This window comes from Onychostruthus taczanowskii, unplaced genomic scaffold, assembly GCF_017590055.1.
Source record: "Onychostruthus taczanowskii isolate IOZ18803 unplaced genomic scaffold, ASM1759005v1 scaffold151, whole genome shotgun sequence".
Classification (NCBI taxonomy): Eukaryota; Metazoa; Chordata; class Aves; order Passeriformes; family Passeridae; genus Onychostruthus; species Onychostruthus taczanowskii.
Window position 1 is genome coordinate 438,224 of NW_024498697.1, and position 27,551 is coordinate 465,774.

Sequence of the window (27,551 nt, forward strand, 5' to 3'; positions counted from 1 at the left end):
GAAGGTCATCACTGGGCTGCTGGACTGGGACTTTTCTCCGTGGGGACAGCTGAGGTTGATGCTGTGGCAACATGGTGGCTGCTGGCCAAACCCTCCTGCCTGCCCCGAGGGTGCTTCAGGCTCTCCCCTGCTCGGCTCTTTGTCCCCGGCTTGCTCCTGACTCAGTTAAACAGGGCCCGCCCCCGCGGGCTCGGGAGCACCTCGAGATTCGTTTCCAAGGGCTATTTGTGCAAGCGATGCCTTGTCCCACCTCCTGCCCAGCCACAGACTCCACCCTTCCTGCTGGACGCTGACCCGAGGGCCAGCAGTGCCCGAAGATCCGGGGGCTCAGCTCCAGGGCAGGCTGGCACACCCCGCTCTGCTCGGGCTCCTGGGGCTCCTTCCCCTCAGCCTTCCACGGGGATGGGGCACTGGGGGTGCTCCACTGCCACTGCCACACCACCAGCCTCTCTGCTCAGCTGCTTTTCTCCGGAAGCATGGAAATATGGACACTCCATCAGCATCACCCCGGGGCTTCAGCCTCCCAGGTGCCTCCACACCAGCTCCCGGTGTCACCTCGTGCTGTGGGATCCGCCGAGAGAAAGGAAATGTCACAGCAAACCTTCATCCCACCCAGGAGAGCCCGGACAGCCTCCTGCCACGTCACGAACCCAGAGCTCCAAGATGCTCCTGCCTGCCCAGCCAAAGGTTTCCAAAGCTGCACACCAAGGCCAAGACCCCGTCTATGCACTCTCACGCCTCCTGTCCTCGCGTGTCCCTGTCACCCACCCCCCGTGGCACCACGGACCCTGAGAGCCTGTGCCTGCTCAGCCTGGACCTGTGGGGCCTCAGTGGGGACCAGGAGCCCATCACATCCCCCTGGCAGTGCCATCACATCCCCCTGCTCGGGGTCCTGTGTCACCTATGCAAGTACCTCTGTGTCCCCTCCTGTGTCCCTGCTGTCCTGGGCTAGGAGAGGCTGGGTGTGGGTAGGGGACACCCCATGGGACCCTCCTCCTGTCCCCATGGCAGGTTTGAGGGCTCTCCAATGAATTCCCCCAGCTTCCATGGGTGCAGTACCCATGGGTGCCTGGCACCCCAGGGCACTGCTGACTTAGGGGTAGGCTCAGCCCTGATCCACCCACGATGGGCTCCGGAGGGTGACAGGAACACTGGGACAGGCTCTGTTAAAATAAAACCTTTATTCGACTGGCTTGATCCCGGGGTGTAAATCTGTGACTGTCGCTGGTGCCAGGGCAGAGGTTGGCAATGTGTCCCCACCCGGGCACAATGGAGTGTGTGGTGGCAGGGGCCCCTCAGGGACTCCAGGGTGATGATGGCACCATCCTTGCACCCAAAGAGGGGCTGGGATCAAGCATGGCCAAGACTGGTGAGATTTGGTGGTTGCTGTCACCCATGTCACCCCTGTGGGGCTGTGCTGGGCTGTCCTTGGCCCAATCAACCCATCCTGGTTGTCACAGCATCTCTGTCCCCTCAAGGACAGGAGTGGGGCACCAGCAGAGTGGGTGGCAGTGGGTAGGGGAGCCCCCAGCCCTTCAGGTCCTCCCAGCCCTGCTGTCACCACAGACAGCTGAGCAGTGTCCTCAGGCTGTCCCCACGCAGGGTGCCCACCCAAAGAGGAGCCTGCTGTCCCCCACACAGACACAATGTCCCCCCATGGGCACCTCGGGGACTGCAGGTTGTCCCTCCTGTGGACCCTCACAGGCTCTTGGATCGAACGTGCACGAAGAGCGTGGCGGGGGACAGGGACGCCCCGTCCTTGGAGAGCAGGTGGATGTGGCGGTACCCTGGGGACAGACGGGGGCTCAGCGGGTGCCAGGGGCTGTCCCCATCCCCGGGGGGCAGCGGGGTGGCACCGGCACCCACCTTGGCGCATGCTGGGCAGGGGCAGCGTGAACTGCCCCACGAAATCATTGCAGGAGGTGCTGTCGTAATCCTCCACCACGAAACGCACCAGGGCCAGCTCGGGCACCCGCACCTGGAACCGCAGCGTCTCCTCCCAGCGCGGGTTGAAACCTGCGGCACCGGCGTGGGGGTGGGGGTGGTCACCGGGGCCACCGGGGCCACGCAGGGAGCGGCAGGACCCCCGGGCACTGCCCCTGCCCCCACTGAGCTGCCGTCCTGCACTGGGGGATGTGGGGAGTGGGGTGATGCTGGGGCTGCAGTGGGGTGTACTGGGGAAAAGGGGGTCATACTGGGGCTGTGGTGGAGCATGCTGGGGGAATGGGGTCATGGTGGGGGACTGGGATCATGCTGGGGCCACCATGGGGTGTACTGGGGAAAAGGGGTTCTGATGTGGCTGCACTGGGGTATGGTGGGGGAACAGGGGCTGTACTGGGGAAATGGGGATCATACTGGAGACATGATGGGGTATACTGGGGAAAAGAGGGCCAAACTGGTACTGGACTGGGCTATATCGGGAGAATGGGGGTTGTGCAGTGACTGAGGTGCAGCATACTGGAGGGATGGGATCATGCTGGGACTCTGATGGGATATTCTGGGGGAATGGAGGTTATATTGGAGCTGCGCTGGACCATACTGGGAGAATGGGGTGACACTGGGGCCGTGGTGGGGTATACTGGGGGAGTGGGGGGTCGTACTGGGGAGAATGGGCATCACTCTGGGCTTGGTACTGGAGACCGTGAGGGAGCAGCACTGGGAGAACTGGGACATGATGGACCCTGCCACGGGTGGGGATCTGGCTGTGCTGGGGAGGGGACATTGTGGTGCAGGGGGTAATCTGGGATGTCCTGGGCACTGGGATGTCCTGGGCACTGGTTCAACTGGCAGTGAGTGGTACCCAAGGCACTGTCCCTCACAGGGATTAGAGTGCCCCTGGCATCAAGGTGTCCCTGGATCAGGGTGCCCTGGAGTGTCCCTGGGAACGAGGTGTCCTGAGGGTGTCCTGGAGCCCCTCTGGAGATCAGGTTCCATGGGGTGTCTGCAGGGATCAGGGTGCTCCAAGAGACCCTGGGTTGTCCTTGGGCATTCCTGGGATTCGGGCAGTAGTAGGGTTGTGAGAGGTAACTGGATGTCCCTGGGGGTCGGGGTGCCCTGGAGTGTCCCTGAGGGTGCCCAGTGGTGCCCAGGGGTGACCCCGGGGGTGCCCAGGTGGCAGCACTCACCGTTGTTGAGCTTGTGGTGGGTTTGCTGCTTGGCGCAGTCGGCCGGGGTCCCGTGGATCTCCACGCGCACGAAGGGATCCACGATGGAGCTGCCCTTGTCCCTGTTCAGCTTGGGCAGCTGCTGGGCCGTGATCACCTGTGGCACAGGGGACCAGGGCACAGTGGGGATGGGGGTGTGGGGAAAGCACTGGTGTCCCCAGAAGGGACGTGAGTGGCACTTGGCTGGGGCTGGGGACACGGTGAAAGGAGGGAGGTGGCTGATGCCACCCAGTGGCTGACACCAGCTGGATTTGGGGACAGGGTTGGTGTCACCCAGGAGATGTGTCATGGGTGGCACAGTCAGGAGAGTGGATGGGATGAGGAGGAGGGAGGTGGCTGGTGCCATCCAGGAGAAGGGACATGGTGGCACATGGCTGGGGACAAGGTGGTGTCCCCAGAAGGGGATGGCACCCAGCCAGGGGTGGGGATGGGGTGAAGAGGAGGGACATTGTTGGTACCAAGCAGGAGAAAGAACATGAGTGACATATTGCTGGGTCCCCAGGAGGAGGGATGTGGGTGGCACTTGGCTGGGATTGGGGATGTGTTGGGGAGGAAGGAGGTGGCTGATGCCATCTCCGAGAAGGGACATGGCTGATACCAGCTGGATTTGGGGACAGAGTTGGCATCATCTGGGAAAAGATGCAGGTACCACCTGACCAGACATCAGAATGTCATGGGTGCGACTCAGCAGGGACGTGGGTGGCACCCAGCCAGGCCTGGGGACAGGCTCGAGGGGTGTCCTCACCCTGATGTGCAGGGCCAGGCGCCGGGAGCCCTCCCCGGGGGGGCTGCGCAGGCAGAGGGGCTTCAGCACGTAGCCACAGCGGCCGTTGGGCAGGAAGCGCCCGGCGTTCAGGTCCATCTCGTAGCCCGGAGTCTGGAAGTTCAGCGCCACTGTGGGGACAGCAGGACGGGCTCTCAGGGGGGGTGACGGCTCCAGGGGTGGCTGCCAGGTCAGGGGGGCCTGGGGGTCTCACCCAGCTGGCAGCCAGCGTTCCACATCTCCTGGGGGTTGTAGTTGGCAGAGTTCATCTTGAGCCCCAGCGGGTACACGCGGCTCAGCTGGCGGGCGTTGTACCGGACCAGCGCCGGGCCTGCGGGGGGACACGGCTCAGGGGGCTGCTGCACCCTCCAGTGCTGCTGGGGGGCCCCAAGAGAGGCTGATGGGCCCCAGGACATGGACAGAGCCTGCCTTGAGCCTGACATGTGACCCTGAAACCAGACCCTGGAGTTCAGACCCCAAACCTGGACCTTGACCTTGGACCCCTGACCCCAAACCTCTGACCCTTGATCCTGATCTTTGTAACCCCACACTTTGACTTTATACCCCTGACCCTGGACCTTGACCATGGAACCCAGACCCTGACCCCACATCTTGACCCTGATCCCTGCACCTCAGACTCCAAACCAAGACCCCCAAGCCTATGCCCTGACCCAGATCATAATCCTTGAGTCCAGACACTGACCTTGGACTCCAGACACTGACCTTGGACCCCAGACCCTGAACACTGACTCAAATCTTAATCTCAGGCCCTGACCTCAGATTCTGACCCTGACCCCAGCCCCAGCCCTTGACCCCAGACCTCAATCCCTGGACTCTGACCCAGACTCTATTTCCAGCCCCAGTCCCTGGACCCAGATGCCACATCCTAAATCCTGATCCAGACCTTGATCCTGGTTGTGTGACCCTAACCCTGGCCTCTGGCCCCAGCCAGGCCCCAGGCAGACCCATCCAGGGCAGCCTGGGTGAGGCCAGCGTGACCCTGACCAGTCATGGAGCCACCCTGGAGTGGCTCAGCCCATCCTGCATCCCAGTGACTCAGGAGTGTGGACCTCCTGTCCCCATCCTGTCCTGGTGGCCCTCACCTGCCTCCTTGATGAGCTTCCGTGCCTTCCTCTCGCTGAAGGAGGACATCTGGCAGGGCTGGGGGTGGCGCAGGGCCTGGGCCAGCCCGGGGAAGGGGACAGCCTGGCAGTACACCACCAGTGCCGACAGCTCCGGGGACACCTGCGAAGCGTCCTTGGCCTGCGGGAGCCACCGTGGCATCAGGGACAAGCTGGCCCTGGTGGCACCTGCCAGTCCAAGGGTCTACAGACCCCCTCCCTGCTAGTGCTGAGTGCTGAGACCCCCAAGGCCATGGAGACCCTCAAAGCAGGGGAGCCCCAAGGTGGTGCAGAACCCGAGGCAATGGAATGATGGACCAGGGCCTGATGGGGAACCCAAGCAGGTTGAGAACCTGCAGCCATGGAGAACCCAACGGGATGGACAGCCTGAGATGTTACAGACCCCAGGATGAGGGAGACCGCAAAGTGCTGGAGAACCTGGGGTGATGGGCACCCCGAGATGATGGAATACCTGTGGTGACAGAGACCCCAAAGTGATGCCGACCCCAAAAGGTCACCCTGGATGTGATGCAGGCCCAACATGATGGAGAACTTGAGGTGACAGAGAAATCAAAGTGCTGGAAACCCCAGACACAGGCCAGCCAGCCCCAGAGGAAGAGGGAGGCACAGCTGAGGGGTCCCCAAGCTCTGTCCCCTCTTCCAGGCAGTGGCACCCACAGCAGCCGCCCTGTCAGCCCCCCCAGCTCCAGCCCATCACCCACCTGCAGAGGTTTGATCTCCTGCAGCGACTGCAGCGACTGAAAGAGGAGAGAGCAGGGCTGCAGAGGGATGGCAGAGCTGGCAGTGCTCAGCTGCGACAGTGCCAGGAGCCATGGTCCCCTGGTACCACCAGGATGCTCTGATCCATCAGGACCACCAGGATGCTGTGGTCCCCCAAAACCACATCCCGGGGAAGTCTCTTACCCGCCGGGGGCTTCTCTCCTGCCCCTTCTCCTCCTCTTCTTCCTCTTCTTCCTCTTCCTCCTCCTCGGGGTCCAGAAGGGAGGTGACACCCTGGGGCTCCTGCCACAGCTCTGGCAGCTTCTTGCCCTTCACCAGGATCTTTTCCTTCAGCTGCTACAGAGGGCAGGTCTGAGCTCAGAGTTCAGCGGGGACATGGGGACACTGCGGTGGCACGTAGGTGGCCTTACCTCTGGTGAGGGGAGATGGTGGGGGTCCTGCCCCTGCAGGGGCTGTGTCAGCAGCCTGTCCCCCAGGATGGCCTTCATGTGCCGGGCCATGGTGGCCTGCTGCTCCAGCCCGCAGTGGTTCTCCAGGGACAGGATGACGGGGTAGGGGGATTTCTGGGCACGGGGAGGGGCAGCGCTCAGCACCTGGCACCGGGCACCGAGCACCCCCAGGGCTGCCACCCCGTCTCACCTCGAAGGTGGAGTCGCGGATGCTCTCGATGACGTCGCGGAAGAGGATTTTGGAGGTGAGTGTGTGCCCGTGGTAGACCACAGGCTCCCCGTCCGAGCCCTCCCAGCAGTCCAGCTCCACGCAGCGGCACCCTGCCCTCAGCGCCCTGCCACCACAGCGGCACCAGGTCAGTCCCTGTCCCCCTGGAGCCACGGCACCTTCTGGGGCTCCATGGGGCTGGGGACACGCACCTGACGTAGGCCTCGGTGCTGCTGGTGCCGCCGATCTGGTTGCGGGTCAGGTAGGTGTTGTGGGAGGAGGAGATGAAGTAGTGGCTCAGGGGCTGGCTCATGTCCTGGTGCACCTTGGTGTGCTCCTGGTTGAGGATGTCACCAGCAGCCGACAGCAGGTACATCATGAAGCCGTCCAGCATCATCAGGTCCTGCTGCTTGGCTGCGGGGCACGGTGGCAGCTGTCACATGGTGCTGGCAGGGTGGCACCCTGAGGACCTTCCCCACTTGGAGGTGCCATGTTCATCCCTGACCTGGCACTGTGGCACCCAGGGCACGTGTAAGTTCCCTCAAGTGTCCCATTTCCATCCTGATGTCACCCATCCTGCTGGTGCCACATTCACTCTGGATGTGGCATGGTGACACCCATGAGGTGTGGAAGTTCCCTGTCCTAACCCTGATACTCTCTGTCCTCCCAGTGCCATGTCACCCCAGACCTGGCACTGTGGCACTCAGGGGAGGTCCCCTTTGTGTCCCATCTCCCATCTGATGTCCTCCATCCTCCTAGTGCCACATCTACGTTAAGGGTACTATTGTGACACGGAGGTCCTTCATCCCCACCATGATGTCCCCTCGTGCTGTGCTCACCCTGCACCTGCCATGGTGGGACCTGAGGAGGACAGAAGTCCCTCAGCAGTGTCACATTCGTACCAGAACTGGCATCACACCACCCATGAGACATGGAAGCCCACCTGCACGCCCTGTCCCCCTGGTGTCACATCCACCAGGTGCCAGCCAGGCCATGTGTTGGATGGCAAACACTGGGAATGGGCACCAGGACAGTAATAGAAGCCTTGGAGGACCCCATACCCGTTTGGAGGGTGATGCCACCAATCAGAGCCCCATCCCTCCACCCATCATCTCCCGTGGCTCCGGCAGTGCCCACCCCATGACCCCACACCCCCACCCTACCCTTGTCGTTGAGCTCGTAGGTGCGGATGATGGAGCGGGCCTGGCGCAGGCTGCAGTCCTCGCCCTGGTCCCTCAGGAAGTCCTGCAGCTCCTCGGCCGACAGGACCCGGTCCTCGCCCGAGTAGCGCCCGAAAAGCTCCTCCAGCTCCGGGCGCCGCAGCAGCCGCCGGCAGAACTCCTCCAGCTCCCGGCCCTCCAGCCGCTCGTTGCCCGAGTGGTCACACTCCTGGTGGCACAGCCCAGCCTCAGGGACTGTCCCCTCCCTGTGTTGATGGCGTACAGCCATCCCCTGCCTTGTTCTGCCTGTCCCCTGGGGTGGGCAGGGTGTGTGGGACGAGTTTGGGGAGCTCAGCTACTGCCCCCTCTGTTCCCCCAGCCAGAGCCCTCTGACCCTCCACTCTGGGGTGGAACAGAGCAGAGCTCCGTGCCTCAGTTTCCCTAGGTGGAAAGGGACTGTGGGAGACGCCCAGAGGAACAGTTCTCCATGGGGGAGAAATGTCCCAACTTGGGGACACACAGAACAGTGGCTGGGACAGCTCAGCCCACCTCACCCGTCCCCACCATGTGCTCCTGGTGGGACCCAACCCTTGGTGGCAGTGGGTGGCTTTGGTGTGAGGAGTTTGTCAGTTCTCTGTGCTGGGGAAGGCAGAGAAGGAGCCAGTGGATGGTGCAGCTCAGGACAGGTACCTTGAAGAGCTTGGAGGCGTAGACATCGTCCATGTCGATGTTGAGCATCCTCAGCATGCTCTTCACCTCCCGGAAGGACATCTTGTTGTCCTTGTTCCTGTCTGCTCGCTGCAGGACCCCATGGATCCAACTGCACCGGGCTAAGGAAACCTCCGGGTGTCACCTGCAGCCGTCCCCACCCTGTCCCCAAGCTCCCCTTGAAGGATACTGGTCGAGCTTCTCCATCTGGCTCATGGCCTGCAGCCGCCCCATCAGCTTGGTGAGCCCCTGCACCCAGTGCCGCGCGTCCTCCTCGCCGCGGGCGGCCAGGTCGAGGTTCTTGCGGCGGCCCTTGAAGGCGAGGGTGAAGCAGTGGCGCTCGGGGAAGGCGGCCCCGTGCTTGCGCAGCCCCTCCGACCGGCGACCGTCGCGCACCGCCTCGATGTGCGCCACCGAGACTGCGGGGACACGCGCGGGGTGGGGAGGGACCATGGACGTGCTCCCCCGGCGGGTCACCCACCCGCCAGCATCCTGCAAGACACCCTGGCTGCTGATGGACACCCGCGCGTCCCCGCGGCGCCCCCGGCACCGCGCTGGGCTCGGAGCCGCTGCCGGGCTGATCCCGCTAATCCCAGGCGGGACGGGAGCCGTGGCCGCTGTCCCTGCGGGGATGGGGACGGGGACGCTGGCAGGGGACGGAGCCGCCGTGCAGCGGTGCCAGCTCCAGGCACCCATCCCAGATGAGGGTGGAAAGAGGCGGGTGACGCCGAGGGGGGGGATGGAGTCTGGCTGGGATGGAGAGCGGACCTTGTGCTGACCCCGGGGGGATGGGGAAGGGCGGGGGCTCTTACAGCTACACACGGGCTGTACTGGGAGGCACTGGGAAGGGTTGGGAGGCTCTGGGAGCCACTCCATGAAGGGTGCTGGAGTTCAGGTATTGGGTGGGGGTCTACATCATAGCTCAGGTGAGGGTCTGGACCAAAGGCTTGGGGTGCAGGATTGGGGTTTGAGTGCTGGGTGGGAGTCTGTGTCCTCAACTGGGGTCCGAGTGAGGGGGATGTCAGGGTCCTGGGTGGGGATCAGGGTCCAGGTCACAGATGGGGAACCAGGCAGGGATCTGGGTCCCAGGGGCATCTGGGGCACTGGTGGGGTCTGGACTGTGGAGTTCCATGTCCCAGGATTGGGTCTGGTTCTCACTGGGGGGTCTGGGTCTTGGGCTGGGATCTGGGTCCTGGGTTGGGGTCTGAACTCAGGGGGGATCTGGGTTCTGAGTGGGGACCCAGGTCATGGGTGGGGGTCTGGGAACTGGGCTGTGGTCAGGATCCAGGTGGGGTTCTGGATGCTGGGAATGGATCTGGGTCCTGGGTGGGGGTGCAGGTCCTGGGGTAGGGTCTGGATTCCAGGTGGGGGTCCTGGGTTGGGGTCTGGGTCTCACATGGACATGTCCATATCTGGATTCTGTGTGGGAACCCAGACCAAGGTTGTGGCCTAGGTCCTGGATTGGCATTGGGGCTCCAGGTGGGGGTCTGGGTAAGGGTCAGGTCCTTGGTGGGGTCTAGGGGTGGGTCTGGGGCCCTGCCCAGCTCCTGGCCCTCCCTGCAGCGGAGGGCAGCGCAGGCTGTGTCTCGGTGTCCCCGAGCCCCGTGGGACAGTGCCAGCACTCACAGCTCTGGGGGGAGCGGGCGCCCCGGAAGCGTCCCTCGAAGCAGACGGTGACCCCGTCCTCCTGCAGGCGGAACAGCCGCGCCCTGGAGCCCCCCCTGGCCTTCACCTTCCACAGCAGGGACCCCTGGAGCATCCGCTGCACATCCTCATCCTCCGTCAGGCCTGCGGGGACAGCCCTGGGCTACCGAGGGCTCGGGGGGGTCAGGGGGCACGGGCTGGGGGGGGTTGGTGCACATCTGGGTGCACATCTGTATCCAATGGAATGGCATGGGACAAATGGGACAGGACGGATGGGATGGGATAGGATGGGATGGGATGGGATGGCATGGGATGGCATGGGGTGGGATGGGACAGGGTGAGATGGATAGGAGAGGCTGGTGGGGTGGGACGTGAATGACACAATGTGACAATGCAGATGAGACAAGATGGGACAAATAGGACTGGACAGGAGGGAGTCTGCCAGTCTAGGCAGACTGGACTAGATGGGACACAGTGGGCAGGACAGGATGGGACAGGTGAGCAGGGACAAGATGAGGCAGATGGGATGGAACAAACAGGTTGGGATGGGATGGAACAGGACAGGCAGGAGAGGACAGACAGGACAAGCCACTGCCCTGGGCCCCTTTGGAGCTGTTCACGGGGGACAGGACACAGCAGTGACACAGCTCAGCTGCTAAATCCCAGCAAAGCTGCCCAGATCCTGCATGGAGAGTGCCAGGACGGTGCCAGCAGCAGAGCTCAGGCTGGGAACAATGACAGGGTGGACTCAGGGGACTCGTGGGCCCACGCCTCAGCCGGGATTTTTCCATCTCTTCTCGGAGTGGTTATTTCCTCCCTTTATTGTTTCGGCAGCCATTCCTGGGATCTCCAGTGGCCACGTCCTGCTCTGGATGGAGATTCCACTCCTGGGCTGGGAAAGGGTGGCTTGGGGACTTCTGGGGACATCCTGAGCCACCATGGCCCTGGGCATGCAGCCACCAGCTGCCAGCACCTCCTGCATGGTCACATCCTGCCCAAGGTGCAGGATGGAGGGTATGGGGTGTGGGGACATGGCTGCAGGAGCATGGGGCTGCAGGGATCCAGGGACACATGGATACAGGTCCCTGGGCACAGGGATGGGCACATGGATACAGGTCCTTGGGCACAGGGATGGGCACATGGATACAGGTCCTTGGGCACATGGAATGTCAGGTCTGTAGGCACTGGTGTGTGGGTGCACAGACACCGGGGTGCAGTGTGCTCGTGGATGTACAGACACAAGGACACGTGGATGATGGATACAGAGATGCAGGGATGTGTGGGTACATGGATCTGCTGATGGAAGGACAGACAAACACAGGGACATTCAGGCAGGTGCATGTACACGTGCATGGATGCATGGACACAGGCACATCTGGGAGCAGGGACACAGCTGCTCTGTCACACAGAGTCACAGTGGACACAGGAATGAGCTGACAGAGTCATGGATGCAGGGATGCATGGATCCACAGGTGCATGGATGCACTGCTGCCAGGACACACGGACACGGGGGCACATGGGGGCATGAGCATTGGGATGCACGGACAGTCAGACACACGGACATGCATGGACATAGGGGTGGGTGCTCCCAGACACAGCCCAGGGGAGACATGGACACACAGGGGCTGGGGTGCAGGGACAGATGCACCTGTGGATGTAGAGATATAGAGGTACAGGGACAGATGGACACATGGATATAGAGGTACAAGGACAGATGGACACATGGATATAGAGGTACAAGGACAGATGGACACATGGATGTGTGGATGCAGAGGTGCAGGGACAGATGGGTGCAAGGACACAGAGCCACAGGGACACACAGACACACGACGTGGACACACGGAGCTGCAGCAGCTCCAGGCACACGGCCCCGTGTCCAAAGCTGGGGGCACAAGGCCAGACCCGGCCCCTCCCGCTGCTCCCACTGCGGGCTGGCCGCTCCCAGGGACACGCCCTGACCTTGCCGGGCACCCCGGCCCTGCCTGACTGGTGAGCCCCGTGTGCCCACTGCCAGGGCAGCAGCCTCGGCGGGGAAACTGAGGCAGGGTGTTGGGGAGGGTCCTGGGGAGTGGGACCTGAGCCTTGGGGACAATAAATGCCCTGAACAAGGGGGCTCCTGTCACCTGTGATGTGGCCAAACCCCGACCCCGCTGTTCCCCAAAGGCTGGGGTGATGCACAGCTATTTTGGGCGGGCCGCAGGGACCCCTCCCACCCCGGGGGACCCCTCCCTGCTGTGGGGGAACCCATCCACCTCGGGGACCCTCCCAGCCAGGGGCACCTTTCCGTCCCTGGGGACCCATCTCAGCCATGGGGGCCCCCCTGCCCTGGGGACCTGTTCCCGTCACAAGGGTCCCCCCCACTTCGGGGACCCTCCCGGGCACGGAGATCCCTCCCGGACCCCTCGGCCCAGCCCTGCGGGGTTTCTGCCCGGTTCCTGCCGAACTCACCCATTTTCTTCAGGGCTCTCCCGGGCCGGCGGGAGCCACCGGCGCCTTCAGACGGGGCGCGGAGCTGCTCGGCGGCGGGGCGCGCCTTCCTGCCGCAGATCATGACCGGGACCCCCGGCACCGCCGGTGCCGCCGCTATTCCCGGTGTTCCGGGACTCCGGTGCTCTCGGTGCTCCCGGTGCCCCGGCTGGTTCTGCTGCTCCCGGTACGCCGGTGCCCCCGGCCGGTGTAACCGGGCTGGGCGGTGGCGGAGGTCGGGGCTGGGGCTGGGCGGCCGGGCCGTGACCGGGGCCGGCTGCGGGGAGGGACCGGGAGGAGCCACACCGCAGCCCGGCCGCTGTTAACCGTTTGTGCCGGCCCGGGGCTGCCGGGGCTGACCGGGACGGGACCGAGCTGCGCCGGGCTCGTTCTGCTCCGCGGCTGCTTCGGCACCGGCACCGGGCCGGGTCCCGACGTGCCCCCCCGGGTGTTCGCTCTGTGCGGCGGTCCCGCTGTGTCCGAAGGGCCGGCGGGGACAGACCGGGGGTCCCCACTGCCCCCGTGGGTCCGCCTGCACCGGGCACCGGCCCCTGCCAGGGAGCCGGGCTCGGCCGGTCACCGGCGGGAGCCCCCTCTGCCCGGGGCCAGCGCCGCCCTGGCAGCGCCGGTGGGCACCCAGGGCATGCCCAGGGCACCGGGGACCCGGTCCTGCCGTGCCAGCCCTGTCCCCAGCTCATGGCCTGGGTGGCACCGGGCTGAGGGCCGCAGGCAGGGACTGGGACCTCCAGGTGACTGTCCCCACCGTGGGACACCCCGGGAGGGGCAGCAGCGTCAGCGGGGAGGTGCCAGTCCCAGAGCCCCGCGTGTGAGATTGTGAGGTGAGAGTGTGAGGTGAGAGTGTGTGTGTGTGTGAGTGTGTGTGTGTGTGTGTGTGTTTGTTTGTGAGTGTGGATGTGCAGCCACGCTCACACAGACCCCAGAAGGGTTTAGGGTGGGAAAGACCCCCGGGATCACCGAGTCCAGGCTGTGCCTGACCCCCCTTGTCACCAGCCCAGAGCTCAGAGTGCCACACCAATGGTTCTTGGGCACCTCCAGGGCTGGGCACTCCAAACCTCCCTGGGCAGCCCCTGCCGAGGCCTGATCCCCCTTTCCATGGGAAATTCCTGCTGGTGTCCACCCTGAGCCTGCCCTGGCCCAGCCTGAGGCCGTTTTCCCCCAGCCACCCCTGAGGGTGGTGGGGCAGGGAGGGATGAGTCACTTCAGGCTTTTCCAAAAATCCAGAGTGTCCAGGGGAGCAGGGAGGCCACCCCAGGCCTGGCTGGGCTGTGGGGACCAGGAGCTCCAGGACAGGAGGAGGAGATGACTTTCCCCAGTGCCAGGGCCACAGGGGTGCTGCCAGCCCCTGGCATCCAGGGGTGAGAGCGGGGCAGACTGGAGCAACATCTGGGCAACATCTGGGCAACATCTGGGCAACATCTGGGCATGGTGAGTAATACTGAGTGTCCTGGGGTGACATCTGGGCACTTAGGGCAGCATCTGGGTACCCTGGGGGATGGGGGAATACACTGAGGGAACATCTGGGCATCCTGGGTGTGTCCTGAGCAACATCTGAGCACCCAGAATAACATCTGGGGACTCCTGGGACCATCTCTGCTTATCCCAGAGCAACATCTGTACATTCAGGAAGACACCTGGGCAGCCTCTGAGCAGCCTGGGACAGAATTTTAGTGCTGTAGTTCAAGACCTGAGCAGCTCCTGCAACATCTGGGCAGCTGGAGACACATCTGTGCAGTCCCTGGGCTGTGTTTGGTGGGGATGAAGCTCTTCCTGAAGAGTTTGGGGACAGAGGGACACCGGAGCCACCCCAAAAATGCACTTGCAAGCCACATAACCGGGCTCTGCTCCAAGCTCTCTTCCTCCCATGGAAGCTGCATTCCCAGGAATTCAGCAGCAGATGCCTCGCCCGGGTGGAATGAGCAGGATAAACACCTCTGGCTGCAAAACCCGCGGCACAACAAATCCCTGCGCGGTTCCTCCCCTCCCGCGGCGTTGCTATTTTCTCCCGGCCGCCAGCGGGTTGGAAGGGATCCCGTGGAAAGCGGGATCGCATTCCCGGCCGCTTATAGCGCAGCACGTGTGCCGTGAATCAGCGCTCGGGATTCGCCGCCCTTCCCAGCAGGAATCCTGAGTCAGGGCTTGGAAATGGCCGGAGGTTTAAGAGATTTTACTGCTTGGATTTCATTTATTTATTAGTTTTTCATTCTTTATTTCATTTGTTTGCCTTCAATTGGCAAAGGAAATGTTTCCCCAGGCGATGTGGATGTGATTTAGGAGGGTTGGGAGGTGTTGACCCACTTGGATTTGGGGTTTGGAGGTGGGGTTAAGGTTGGAAAACCGGAGTGGGAGGCAAGGATGAAGGCAGCACAGGGATGCTGAAAGCTGCTCTGCATCCCAATCCCAGCATCCTGGGCCAGGCTGGATCCAGGTAGGCCCCGGGGCACCCCAGAACCTCTCACCCCGCCGGGGCACCTTGTTCTGCCAGGTCACACGTGTCCCCGTGTCCCCACAGCTCCCTGCCTCAAAGAAAGCCCTTGGAGCAGAGGGGCTTCACCCTGGGGGCTCAGGGACCCCAAATTCTGCCCCTTCCTTACTACCATATTTAATTAATTTGGATAATAATTAACAGTGGTTAAAAGTATACAGTGAATAAAAGAACAGGGGATAAAATTGGACAATAATTAACAATTGCTCTGCCTGACCCAGCTGTCCCCTCTCCTGCCCGGTGGCCCGGTGGCACTGTCCCAGTGCCATGTTCCAGATCCCAGTGCCGTGTCCAACATTCCCAGTGCAGTGTCCCAGTCTCCTGGTCCCTTCCCCTGGCACCTTTGGTACATGGCTCCATTGTCCCCGTCCCCATTGCACTGTCCTGGTGTCACACTGCATGGCCCCAGTATCCCCAAGCATGGCCCCAGGATCCTGGATGATTTATCACAGAATTCCAGGATGGTTTGGGTTGGAAGGGACCTCAAACCCACCCAGTGCCACCCCTGCCATGGCAGGGACACCTCCCACTGTCCCAGGCTGCTCCAAGCCTCGTCCAGCCTGGCCTGGGGCACTGCCAGGGATGCAGGGGCAGCCCCAGCTGCTCTGGGCACTCTGTGCCAGTGTCCCAAAGCATCCCAGCAGCGCTTCCTGCCTGCCGTGTCCTGCTGCACAGCCCAGGTGGCACCCCCAGCACTGTCCCTGTGCCTGCTGCAGTGTCACAGAGCTGTGCCACCGCCCCGTGGCGCTGTCCTCCTGCACAGGGTCCCTGTGCCAGGGCCGGGCACAGCCTCGCTGCTCCGGGGTGCTGGGCACTGTCCCTAGACACCGTCCCACTGTGCCCTGTCCCGGTGCAGTGTCCCCGGGCACTGTCCCCATGCCTGTCTGGGTGCACCCATCCTGATGCAGTTTCTCTGTCCCTGTGTCCTGTTTCACTGTCCTGGTGTGCTGTTCCTGTCCTGTCTCTCATTGTCCCACTGCCCTGTGCTGCTATGCCACTGTCCCTGGCTGGCTGTCCCTGTCCCACTGTGTCTGTCCCAGTCCTGCTGTGCCAGTCCCACAGTCCCTGTTCCAGTGTCCCTGTCCCAGTCACACTGTCCCTGTCCCTCTCTATCTGTCCCTGTCCCTATCCCTGTCCCTCTGTCCCTGTCCCTTTCCCTGTCTCCATCCCTGTCCCTCTGTCCCCGTCCCAGTCACACCATCCCCATCCCTATTCCTCTGTCCCTCTCTCCCTGACCCCATCCCTGTCCCCCTGTCCCGCTGTCCCTGTCCCTCTGTCCCTCTGTCCCTATCCCTCTGTCCCGCTGTCCCTGTCCCTCTGTCCCTCTGTCCCTCTGTCCCGCTGTCCCTCTGTCCCGCTGTCCCTGTCCCGCTGTCCCTCTGTCCCGCTGTCCCTCTGTCCCTCTGTCCCTCTGTCCCGCTGTCTCTGTCCCTCTGTCCCGCTGTCCCGCTGTCCCGCTGTCCCTCTGTCCCTCTGTCCCGCTGTCCCTGTCCCTGTCCCTCTGTCCCTCTGTCCCTCTGTCCCTCTGTCCCTCTGTCCCGCTGTCCCTGTCCCTGTCCCCAGCTCTGCAGTCCCTCCCGTCCCCGCCAGGCGGCGCCCTCCCCTCGCTCCGCGCTCTGCCCCGTCCGGCCGGCAGGGGGCGCGCGCGCCTCGCTGAGCGCCGGGAGCGCGGGGGAGGGAGGGGCCCGTTCAGGGAGCCGCGCGCTGATTGGGCGCGGCGCGGAGGGGGCCGATGTAAAACTCACGCTGATTGGGCGCGGCGCGGAGGGGCCGATGTTAGAAGATCGCTGATTGGCCGCGCGCCGTCGCCGCACGGAGAGGGAGCCGCGGCGGGCCGGGCCGGGCCGGTGCGGGGCCGGTCCCGCCATGGAGGAGCCGGGCTGCGGGGCGCAGTTCCGCGCCGCCGTGCAGGTGATCCAGGGGCTGCCGCGGAGCGGTGAGTAGGGGCCGGGAGCGGGGCCGGGCGGCCGCCGCGGGCCGGCCCCGCTGACCGTGTCCCGCAGGTGCGTACCGGCCCTCCTACGAGGAGATGCTGCGCTTCTACAGCTACTACAAGCAGGCGACGGCGGGGCGCTGCCAGGGCCCGCGGCCCGGCTTCTGGGACCCCATCGGCCGCTACAAGTGGTAAGGGGGGGGTCCCGGTCCCGCTCCGGTCCCGCTCCGGAGGGCCCGGCCCCGCTGACGGCCCCGGCCCCGCAGGGACGCCTGGCACAGCCTGGGCGGGATGTCCAAGGAGGAGGCGATGGCCGCGTACGTGGCGGAGATGAAGAAGGTGGCCCAGAAGGTAACGGGGCGGCGGCGGGGCCGGGCCGGCGCTGCCCGGTGCCCGTGCCCAGCCGCGGCCCTCCGCAGGTCATCGACACCGTGCCCATGGACGAGAGCACGGAGGAGATGTTCCGCTACTTCGAGCCGCTCTACGAGGTGATCCACGACATGCCGCGGCCCCCCGAGTCCTTCTTCAGGAGGAAAGGGGGTGAGTGCGGCCGCCGTGCCCCGGCCGTGCCCGGCCTCCCCTGCCCGCGGTGCTGCGCTCCCGCTGGCACCGGCTCCGGTTCGTCCCCGAGGGGACACGGGGTGGGCACATCCCAGCGACCCTGCCGGGCTGCTGCTGGGCTCTGTGGGAGACCGGTGTCCCCGTGTGTGACACTGGTGACCCTCTGTGTGACATTGGTGACCCTCTGTGTGACTCAGGTGTCACCTTGTGTGCCACCGCTGTCCCCTTGTGTGGCACCGCTGTCCCTTTGTGTGGCACCGCTGTCCCCCTGTGTGGCACCGCTGTCCCTGTGTGTGCCACCGCTGTTCCCTTGTGTGCCACCGCTGTCCCTGTGTGTGACACCGCTGTCCCCTTGTGTGGCACTGCTGTCCCCGTGTGTGACACCTGCTGGGCTCTCTGTCCCCAAGCTGCGAGCGATGACTGGAGCCCTGTCCCCGGTGGCCGCGGGCAGGGCAGGGCAGGGCAGGGCTCGGGGGCTGTGCTGCCCTTGGCACCGGCCCACACCGGGCAGGGCTCCGGGCCAGCTGCTGGAAACATCTGGACGGGCCGGGCAGCTCCTGCGTGGAGAGGAGCGGAGACACAGGGCTTGAGAAATGGGGTTATTTGCAGGGGTTTGTGCTGGAGCAGAGCCCTTCCTGGCCCTGTCCGTGCCTCTGCTGCCCGGAGGGGCTGGGGAGCTGTCCCCGTGCAGCGCTGGCCTGGCTGCCGGGGGGTCAGGGGGTCAGGGGGGCACCGCAGGGGCTTCCAGGGTGAAGCAGTCCGGGTGTGTGACCTGCCAGTGGTGCAGAGCCCTGGCAAACACACTCACACCCAGGCATCTGTGCTGAGCTGTCAGCCCTGCTTCCCACCAAAACCAAATGGGACTTTTTGGGGTGCCAAAACCAGTTGTGTGTAAAGCTGCTCCTTCCTCTGGTGCTCAGGTGCTTTGTTCTCCATTTTGATGCTGAATCCCTTGAAAAGGCAGACTTAGTTTTTCTCTGAAATTTAAAAGCTGTGTCTAACTGGTCATTATCCACTTGTGAGTGTCACTTACAGGTGACATTGTCACTTAAATCTAAACCTGGTGGAACAATGAGTCCGAGGTGGCTGGAGCTGAGGTGCAAAGCACTGAGCTCCTCAAGGTGTTGAGTCATTTGTGTTAAAGGCTCCCAAACTCGCCTTCAGACTCTACAATCACAGCTTTGGTTGCTCCTAACTGGAGCAGAAAGGAGATTTCAGAGTGTGGAGCATGGCAGGTGCCTCCAGCAGCTTTTGGGCACAGAGCTGGGGCTCTGGGCAGCTTTGGTTTTGTTTATTTACAAAGACAACACGTTATAAAGTGGCACTTGGAACCCAAATCATGCATGGATCCAGGTCTCCAGGGAGTGGGGCTTTCAGCAGGGTCTTGTGAGCGTGGTGGCTGGAGCTAGGTCTGTCCTGGTGCTCTGTGGGGTGACAGGAGCCACACTCTGTGGGTCACAGCACACCCTGAGGAGGATTTGGGAATGGGGAGGAGGATTTTGGGAATTTGAAGAGGATTTGTGAGGATCCCAGAGCAGGGCAGCCCTGGCAGTCCCCCTGTGTCAGTGCAGCTGCTTTGTCCCCTCAGTGGGTCCCCTGTGATGCCGAGGACAGGCTGGGGACAGCAGAGAGGTGAGGGAAGGAGCAGCAGGGCAGCATTGCCACACACCTGCCTGCCCAGGAGCAGGGAGCAAAGTCCTGGGGGCTGCTGGAAACCTGGCTGGGATTAACCCCGTGGGCTCCACAGGGTGCTGGGGAGGGCTGGGGCCTGTCAGGTCCTCTCAGGGTGCTGCTGGCCCAGGTCCTTGGGGTGCTGCTGGCCCAGGTCCTGGGGTGCTGCTGCCCACACAAGCCTCCTCCAGCCAGCACCTCTTGCCTTGGGCTCTGTCACCGTGGGTGTGCCCTGGGCTGTGGGCACTGCCAGGGGACAGCACTGTCACTGTCACTCACCATGCTGATCCCTCTGCCTGCTGCCCCAGGGGCTCAGGGACAGGGACACCCCAGGCAAGGTGAGCAAGGTGTTCTGCACAGGGTGAGCCCAGGTGGGTTCCTGGGCTGTCAACAAACAAACCTGGCTCCTCTGCTTCCCTGCCAGCTGCTGGCACCTCCAGAGGCTGCTGCTCCCTGGCTGCTCCCTGACATTCCCAGCTCTGCCCCAGCCACAGGGAGCCAGCACAGCCAGGACAGCAGGACTGGGCCCACAGAATGACCCAGCTCTGCCTTTCCCTCCGTGCAGAGAGCCAGGGGCAGCAGGATGGCCCCAGCCAGGATGGCACAGCGAGCAGCCCAGCTCCAGAGAGCCCCAGAGACTCCGGGCCCGGCCAGCAGCAGCACGGGCAGCACGTGCCAGGTCGGTGTCCCTGCTGTGGCCAGCACCTGGCAGAGCCCTTGGAGCAGCACGGGCTGGGGCTCCATCCCCCCACGGAGCTGTTGGCTCCAGGCACCTCTGCTCCAGCCCCGGCTGCTGCGGGCACTGCCCAGGTCACGGCTCCAGCTCTCACTGGGGTTTCCCTGGACTTGTGGGGTTGGCTCTGCCTCCCTCCTGCCTGTGCAAAGGGGCCACAATCTGCTGAACTGCAGGGACAAGGGGAGGCTGTTGCCCGTGGGCTGGGAAATATCACCCTGTGAGGGCTGTGATCCAGGAGGGGATGTTCTTCCGTGCCTCAAGACACGTTTGCTGCTTCCTTGGCACTGGGATTCACAGTGCCAAGCCCTGGCTTTTCTCTCACAGCCCCTTGTGCAGTCACCCCCTCCCTCCCTGTGCCCCCCTCGAGGGCCCCTGGCTGTGCCCCGGGGTGGGCAGGGTGCTGCAGGGAGGTTCCTCCTCCTGCTGCCACTCCAGCCTTCCCCCAGGAGCAAATATGGTCACGGAGCGAGTGCCAGTGTGCCAGCTGTGCCAGCCTCCAGTGCTGGCAGTGCCCAGGGAGCTGGGCAGTGTCCCTGCCTGTGTCACTGCTGCCCAGGGCCCATGGGTACTGTGCCAGTGGGACACCGTGGGCAGCAAAAGGGGGAGTTCAGTCCTTGCCGTGTTAACAGAGCTGCTTCTGCCCCCTCAGTGCCTCAGTTTCCCTCTCCAGCCTCGCCCTGGGCAGGCTCATCCCCTTTTCCCCCTGTGCCCTCGGACACAGCCGGGCACCCCTGCCCTGCCCAGGGCTCAGCCCTGTGCTTCCCTTCCAGGAGCTGGGCTGGCTCCTGCCCCCGAGGGGAGCCAGGTGACGAGTGACTCTGAGGGGGACACGTTCAGTGACACCCTGGAGCAGATGGAGCCGGAGAAGGTAACGGAGGAAGCGCTGGAGGCTTTGCCACCCCTGCCCTGCCCACTCTGCACAGCAGCACCAGCCTGGGAGCCTCATAAAACCTGCAGGGACACCCTCCTGCACCTCTCCGTGCGTCGTGTCACTCCTGGAGCCTGGTCCCTGTCACTGGGGGGATGCTGAGGAGCCTCCCCAGCCCCCCCATTCCTGTGGTGAGGCTCTGCTGGGGCACTGGGGGCTGGTGGGGCTGGGCAAGACCAGCAGCTCCGCACCGGTGCCACCATCTGGATTGTTCCCCTGCCACTTCTGGCACACGTTTGGCACTTGTGCCATGCTGAGGCCTGGTGGGTCTGGTGGAAGGAGGAAGGAAGGCCCCCATCTTTTGCCACCTTAGCTCTGGGCACCTCACTCCCCTCAGATGCTGGCTGGTGTCACCACTGGGATTCAGCCTCACTCAGTCCCCTCCACACCCAAAAATGCCACCACAAGAGAAGGACTGCACTGCTGCCCTGGCATTGCCCTCCCTGCCCTGGGAGGGGAGTGGGGGTCTCAGGGCCCTTCTCTCTCCTCTCACAGGCCGGGCAGGTGCAGGGGCTCACCCCAAAGGGGGCCCAGGCTGGGGCTGAGCCCCCAGAGCCCCAGAGTGCTGGGCAGGGCGAGCGGGGCGAAGGCAGAAGAGCCGAGGGGAGCAGCAGCAGCACAGACCTGCCAGCCCTGGGCTCCGACACAGGTGGGTGCAGAGCTTGTCCCTGCGCCCCTTCCTGTGGGCTGGGCTGGGCTGGGGGGTGGGCTGGGGGCTGCCACCACCCCCAGTTTGGCTCCAGCACCTGTGGTGGGGTCGTGAGGAGCTGAAGAAATCCACAAGTGTCTGCATCCCTTGGCCCCAAGCAGCTCAGCCCTTCCTTTGCCCATTTCCTGCCGTGATGCTGCATCGCCTGAGTTTGGAAGGTGCTCTGCTGGCCCTTCAGCAGCCAGGCAGGGGCTGCAGGGCCCTGGCTCCCCGTGCCCGGCTCCTGCCCCTGATCCAGCTACACCAGCAGTGCCTTCGGATGTGGGTGGTGCCACGGGTGAGCTCTGCCCAGCAGGGCAGGGGTGAAGCTAGGCCCTGTGCCCTGGAGGCCTTGGGGACAGCAGTGCCACTCACCTGATGCCACCCAGCACTGCTGCTGGTGTTTGGGGAGCACCAGGCCTTGAGCTGTGCCCAGACATTCTGGGCTACCCTGGGGTGGCATTGCCACCCTCACCCGTGGGACTGGTGCCATTGCCTCACCTGGGCACAGCCCACGTGTCTCAGCCTTTCCCCTGTTACTGTTCCCTTCCGGGCTGCCTGACCTTGGCAGTGAACTTGTCCCCAGGCCGGGCTGGGCTGTCCCCAGGGCTGGCAGCAAGTCCCTGCTCACTGCCTGGATTATCCAGGTGTTTGCCAGGCTGGTTTGGGGCCCTTGCTGGGCCCGGGGGCAGCCAGGGAGGAGCTGCCCTGGCCCTGGGTGTCCTGCCCGATGATGGCAGGTGTCACCAGATGTCACCAGGTGACCCACACGCACCGCAGCACCCACCCCGTTGGTGGGCTGGCCACCCACTGCCACCACCACGGCACTGGAGTGTCCCAGTGGTGCACGGCCCTGGGGACAGCCTCGCTGGGGCTGCCGGGCTGGGCTGGCAGCGGCTGCGGGGCAGGCAGCCCACGGCAGATGCCCCGCGGGAGTCGCTGCTCTCCGGTGGGTGACAGCACGGGGTGCGGGGGGCAGTGCCAGCCCCGGGGCTCCTCGGGCGGTGCTCAGCCTGCCCTGCCAGCCGTGTGCCCGTCGCTGTGCCCGCAGGTGTGCGGCCGGCCGGGGGGGACCCGGCGAGCGGCCCCGAGGCGGCCCCGGGGCCGGCGGAGCTGGAGGCGCACGTGGGCAGCGCGGTGCGGGCGCTGCAGGAGGAGCTGCGGCGGGTGCGGGAGCGGCTGAGCCGGCTGGAGACGCTCGGCATTTTCCAGGTACGGCCGGGGACAGCGCTGGGACCCCGCACCGGGACAGCAGGGCTCCGCTGCGGGCCCTGCGACACGGCTGGCCCCGGTGCGGGCACCCCCCGGCGCTTGGTGGTGACAGATCCTGGCGGGGCGAGGCTGGTGGCGCCTGATCCGGCCCACGGCGGCAGGAGCTGCTGCCCGTCGCTGCCACTGCCCCCTCATTCCCACTGACCCGCTCATTCCCTCTGCCCCCCTCGCTCCCACTGCTCCCCTCATTCCCACTGCCCGCCTCATACCCATTGCCCTGCTTAGTCCCACTGCCCCCCTTACTCCTGTTTCCCCCTCATTCCTGCCTCCTTCATTCCCACTGTCCCCCTCATTCCCACTGCCCCCCTCTTTCCCCCCGGGGTCCTGGCCCAGCTGCATCATCTGATCGCTGGCAGGAGCCCTGCACGGCCTCTCCAGGCCGTTCCCTCCCTCTCCCAGGGGCACAGGGGCTGGCAGGGGGGTGCCAGCCCCAACTGCACCCCAAACCCTCTCCTGTCTTGCAGGGGGAGGCAGTTGGGACAGAGCTCGGCCCGGCACTTGCTCCACAGGTGAGCTGGGGCTGGAGGAAGCGCTGTGGGGTGGCCCTGCTGTCCCCCTGCCCACCCCACAGCCCACGGGGGTGTGGGGACACAGCTGGGGGAGGTCAGGGGAGGGACCCCCAGGTGGGGAGCAGGTGACATCCATGGAGACACATCCCCTGTGACGGCGGTGTGATGCACCATCTCCAGAGGAGGAGGGACGTGGCCAGGACACCGAGCAGTGGCGGTGGTTCCTTTCAGCAGAGGGCTGGGGGGTGTTCATTGCGCTGGTGACGCCTTTGTCCCCTCGCCAGGCCGTGTCCCCGTGGCGCCTGAGCGCGTCCCCGCGCACGCTGCTCTTCCTGGCCACCTGGCCCTTCGTCACCCAGTGGCTGCTGCGCCACTGGCAGGGCAGGAAGAGGTGACCAGCACCGCGTCCCCGCCGCCACCGCCACCCTCCTCGCCCATCCCGCTTCGCACGGAGCCACGCGGGAATCGCCTCACCAGCCACGGGCTCTGCGGGCCGGGCCCGGCCAGCCCCAACTGCACCCCAAACCCTCTCCTGTCTTGCAGGGGGAGGCAGTTGGGACAGAGCTCGGCCCGGCACTTGCTCCACAGGTGAGCTGGGGCTGGAGGAAGCGCTGTGGGGTGGCCCTGCTGTCCCCCTGCCCACCCCACAGCCCACGGGGGTGTGGGGACACAGCTGGGGGAGGTCAGGGGAGGGACCCCCAGGTGGGGAGCAGGTGACATCCATGGAGACACATCCCCTGTGACGGCGGTGTGATGCACCATCTCCAGAGGAGGAGGGACGTGGCCAGGACACCGAGCAGTGGCGGTGGTTCCTTTCAGCAGAGGGCTGGGGGGTGTTCATTGCGCTGGTGACACCTTTGTCCCCTTCCCCTCGCCAGGCCGTGTCCCCGTGGCGCCTGAGCGCGTCCCCGCGCACGCTGCTCTTCCTGGCCACCTGGCCCTTCGTCACCCAGTGGCTGCTGCGCCACTGGCAGGGCAGGAAGAGGTGACCAGCACCGCGTCCCCGCCGCCACCGCCACCCTCCTCGCCCATCCCGCTTCGCACGGAGCCACGCGGGAATCGCCTCACCAGCCACGGGCTCTGCGGGCCGGGCCCGCCGGGACACCGGCACCGACACTCAGGGCCAGCACCGGCCCCGGGGCCGCCGCCACGCACAGCCGGAGCAGCAGCAGGACCAGCCGCGGCCCGCGGGGACAGCCCCGGGCCCGTCCCGGCCTCCGGGGGCTGGGACATCACCGAACCTGCCTCAATTAAAGTCGCCTTTTCGGTTCAGCCCCGCTGCCTGTGCCCTGCCAGGGGAGGGGACCAAACGCTCCGGCCCGGCCGCTGTGCCAGCCGGCCACCCCCTGTCCCGGCCGGTCACCTCCCGGGCTAGAGGTGGCCGTGGCCGCCCTGTCCCCCGTGCAGCAGTCTGTGCCCATGCCCACCCTGAGGGTCCCCCCCAGTGCCACCGGGCCGTGCCAGCGCCACCCTGTTCCGGAGGCGGCGGCGGGGAAGCCCCGGGACCCCCGGGCGCTCCGTGGGCCGGACTCCGGCGGTGCCCGTGCGAGGTGTGGGCTGGGCAGGGCGGGTTCCCCCGCTGGTGGCACAGCGGTGACACGGGCCCCTCGTTCCGCGGGCCGTGCCCCGCCCGGCCGTGAGGCCGCGGGTGCCCCTGGGGCCCTCCTGTGCTGCTCCCCCCTCACGCACGGAGCCCCCCCGGCCCGTCCATGGATCCCCCAGCCGTGTGTCCCTCAGGGGGCCCCCAAACCCCTCCAGCCACCTCAAGGCCGCGGGCCTCCCCCGCCCCCGAGCGTGGGGCCCGAGGGGGACATCGCCACCGTGCCGGGGGGTGGCAGGGGCAGGAATGGGATCCGCACCGGGACCTGCCCATCCCCCTCCTTCCCCATGCCCCTCCCCCCCGCACCCCTCAGGCTTCGGGAGCGCGGCCCCGCACCGCCCCTGCAAAAAGGGACGCGGCGCCTTTAAGAAAGAACTTCTTTCCGCTTCGGTTTGTTTACATCTCCCTCCGCCAACTGCAGCTCCTCCGCACTCCACACAGCGCCGGGATCCTTCCGCTCGCCCCCTTCCCCCAGGGCCCGCGCACCCCCGGAGCCCCTCCCGGCCCCCCCACGGCCTAGCCCGGCTCGGTCCGGCCCGGCCCGGGCCTGTACACCCCCCCGGTCCCGGGGTCGCAGCACCGCCGGCGGAACCTCCGCCGCGCGGGGCTCTTTTTCGGACCGTCCCCCCCCCCCCGGCGGGGGGGGGGGGGCGCGCGCGCTGCCCTCAGCGCGGGCCTGAAGGTCGCGGGGCGCGCGCGGCCCCGCACAGGGGGACTCCCCCGCCTCGTGGTACGGCCCGGTCCCGCCCTCGTCCCCTCGCGATTGGTGGCGGCGCTCAGGAGTGACGTCCATCCCGGCCAATGGCGGTCAGCTCCTGCAACGGTCAGGGGCGTGTCTCGGCGGGCCGGCCCGCCCCCCGCGCCCGCCGATTGGCCGCGAGGCGGGTGCAGTGCGCGCGGGGAGGCGGGCCCGGCGGCGTTAAACCTCCCCCGGGCCATGTCCCGGGCGGCCTGAGCGGGGCCAGCCCCATGCGGCGCCGGTAGCGCCCGTCAGCGAGCGTAGCCGAGCGCAGCGCTATGGCCGACGCGGCGCCCGCTGAACCGGGGCCGGAGCCCCAGTGCGAACCGGAGCTTCGCTCCGAGCCCGAGGCGCGGCCGGAGCCGCAGTCTGAGCCCGAGCCGCAGCCCGAGCCCGGAGAGGCGCCGACGGAGGACGGCGATGCCGGGCGGCTGCCGCCCCCCGGGGCGGAGGCGGCGGCGGGCGGCGCCGAGGGGCGCGAAAAAAGGGGCGGCCGCCGGCGGGTGGAGCGGGGCGTCCCGGCCTGGGCCCGCGGTACCGGGCCGTGGGACGCACCGAGGAGTGGCCGGTGAAGAAGAAGCACCGTCGGAGGCCGTCGAAGAAGAAGCGGCGCTGGAAGCCGTACTCGAAGCTGAGCTGGGAGGAGAAGCAGCAGTTCGACGAGCGGCAGAGCCTCCGCGCCTCCCGGCTGCGAGCGGAGATGTTCGCCAAGGGGCAGCCGGTGGCTCCCTACAACACCACGCAGTTCCTCATGGAGGACCATGACCAGGAGGAGCCCGACCTGAAAACCGGGCTGTACCCGCGGCGGGCGGCCGCCAAGTCGGACGACACGAGCGAGGAGGATTTCCTGGACGAGGCGGCGGACGAGGACGGGGGCAGCGACGGGATGGGGGGGGACGGCAGCGAGTTTCTGCAGAGGGACTTCTCGGAGACGTACGAGCGGTACCATGTGGAGAGCCTGCAGAACATGAGCAAGCAGGAGCTGGTGAAGGAGTACCTGGAGCTGGAGAAGTGCCTGTCGCGCATGGAGGAGGAGAACAACCGGCTGAGGATGGAGAGCAAAAAAGCCGGCGGGGAGGCGGCGGACCCGGCGCGGGTGCAGGCGCTGGAGCGGGAGGTGGACAGGCTGCGAGCCGAGAACCTGCGGCTGCTGCGGGAGCAGGAGCTGCCCCGGCAGGAAAAGGGCCCCTGCAAGCCGGGGGAGTGACACTGGGCAGGGGGCGCGGGGGGGTTTTTACAGTGCTGGGTGGAACATTCGGTCCTTGTACAGAGTCGCCGCGGACCCTTTTTATGGGCTGAACTGCAGCTGGGTGGGCCGAGGGCTCCCCCTTTTTTAGGTGGCTGTGACGGGGCGAGGGGGGGGTTGATGTATTGGTGATATCTGGTTTATGGTTTTTTTCTTTTTTTGTTGGTTTTTTGTTTTGTTATTGTGTTGGTTTTTTTTTTTTTGGGTCTAAACCAAAAAAAAAAAAATCCCCAGGAAAGCTGTAAATTGGCCAAAACTGACTATAAAAAAAATACAGAGGTCTAATAAATTTAATTACTTGTAACTGTAATAGTTTTGGTGTGATTTCTCGAAAATAATCAGAATGGCATTCCACCAGGGAATACATCCTGGATTATTTTCATCATGTTATAACTGTTGATTGATTAAACTTAGTTGCAATTCCCCACTTAACCCTATTTGTTCTTATTTTCCCCCATTTGTTTTCAATTTTAATTCTGCTTAATGAGCTGAAATAGTTAAAAGTACTTGGAAGGGGGGTAAAATGGTGTGTGATGGACACAGAGGGCACCTCAAGAGGAAGGAGTAGCCTCAAGTCTGTCTGTTTGCCTAAGGCTCACTTAAACTTGACTCTGTTTCCCCGCAGCTCTGCAGGAATCCAGGTAATTAACTGAAATCTGTGCAAAAATTGCCCCCAAAAAAATCTACTTCAAGCTACAAGTGAGAAGAAAAACCTTAAAGTTTTGGAGCAGCCCAAGGAAA

General features: G+C 64.9%; 3 protein-coding genes across 7 annotated transcripts; 2 read left to right on the forward strand and 1 right to left on the reverse strand.

The window, feature by feature from the left end:
* Positions 1 to 1,348: 1,348 nt before the first annotated feature.
* PLCD3 (phospholipase C delta 3) lies at positions 1,349 to 12,931 on the reverse strand. 5 transcript variants are annotated; one of them, XM_041399008.1, is made up of 16 exons: positions 12,407 to 12,931; positions 9,941 to 10,102; positions 8,505 to 8,937; positions 8,297 to 8,426; positions 7,610 to 7,835; positions 6,659 to 6,860; positions 6,429 to 6,573; positions 6,200 to 6,352; positions 5,973 to 6,122; positions 5,771 to 5,806; positions 5,031 to 5,190; positions 4,142 to 4,258; positions 3,910 to 4,058; positions 3,126 to 3,261; positions 1,867 to 2,016; positions 1,349 to 1,787 (listed from the first exon to the last, which is right to left on the reverse strand). In XM_041399008.1, exons 1-16 carry the CDS (start codon positions 12,507 to 12,509, stop codon positions 1,699 to 1,701), a joined length of 2,541 nt encoding a protein of 846 aa, XP_041254942.1. In that variant the 5' UTR covers positions 12,510 to 12,931; the 3' UTR covers positions 1,349 to 1,698. The 5 variants fall into 5 exon arrangements, with proteins under 5 accessions (XP_041254942.1, XP_041254941.1, XP_041254944.1 ...); XM_041399007.1 differs by having other exon boundaries at positions 5,973 to 6,125; positions 12,407 to 12,930; XM_041399010.1 differs by having other exon boundaries at positions 5,973 to 6,125; positions 8,505 to 8,733; positions 12,407 to 12,929.
* Positions 12,932 to 16,718: 3,787 nt separating this feature from the next.
* Positions 16,719 to 24,497, forward strand: ACBD4 (acyl-CoA binding domain containing 4). The gene is made up of 11 exons (XM_041399017.1): positions 16,719 to 16,863; positions 16,931 to 17,051; positions 17,127 to 17,211; positions 17,280 to 17,400; positions 19,658 to 19,771; positions 20,599 to 20,696; positions 21,252 to 21,405; positions 22,496 to 22,656; positions 23,181 to 23,225; positions 23,510 to 23,699; positions 24,294 to 24,497. The coding sequence occupies exons 1-10, from the start codon at positions 16,794 to 16,796 to the stop codon at positions 23,618 to 23,620; spliced, it is 1,080 nt and encodes a 359-aa protein (XP_041254951.1). The 5' UTR covers positions 16,719 to 16,793; the 3' UTR covers positions 23,621 to 23,699; positions 24,294 to 24,497.
* Positions 24,498 to 25,706: 1,209 nt separating this feature from the next.
* HEXIM1 (HEXIM P-TEFb complex subunit 1) lies at positions 25,707 to 27,114 on the forward strand. The gene is given in 2 exon segments (XM_041399018.1): positions 25,707 to 26,037; positions 26,040 to 27,114. Coding segments are annotated over 2 exon segments (927 nt in total). The 5' UTR covers positions 25,707 to 25,842; the 3' UTR covers positions 26,772 to 27,114.
* The last annotated feature ends 437 nt before the right edge of the window (positions 27,115 to 27,551 follow it).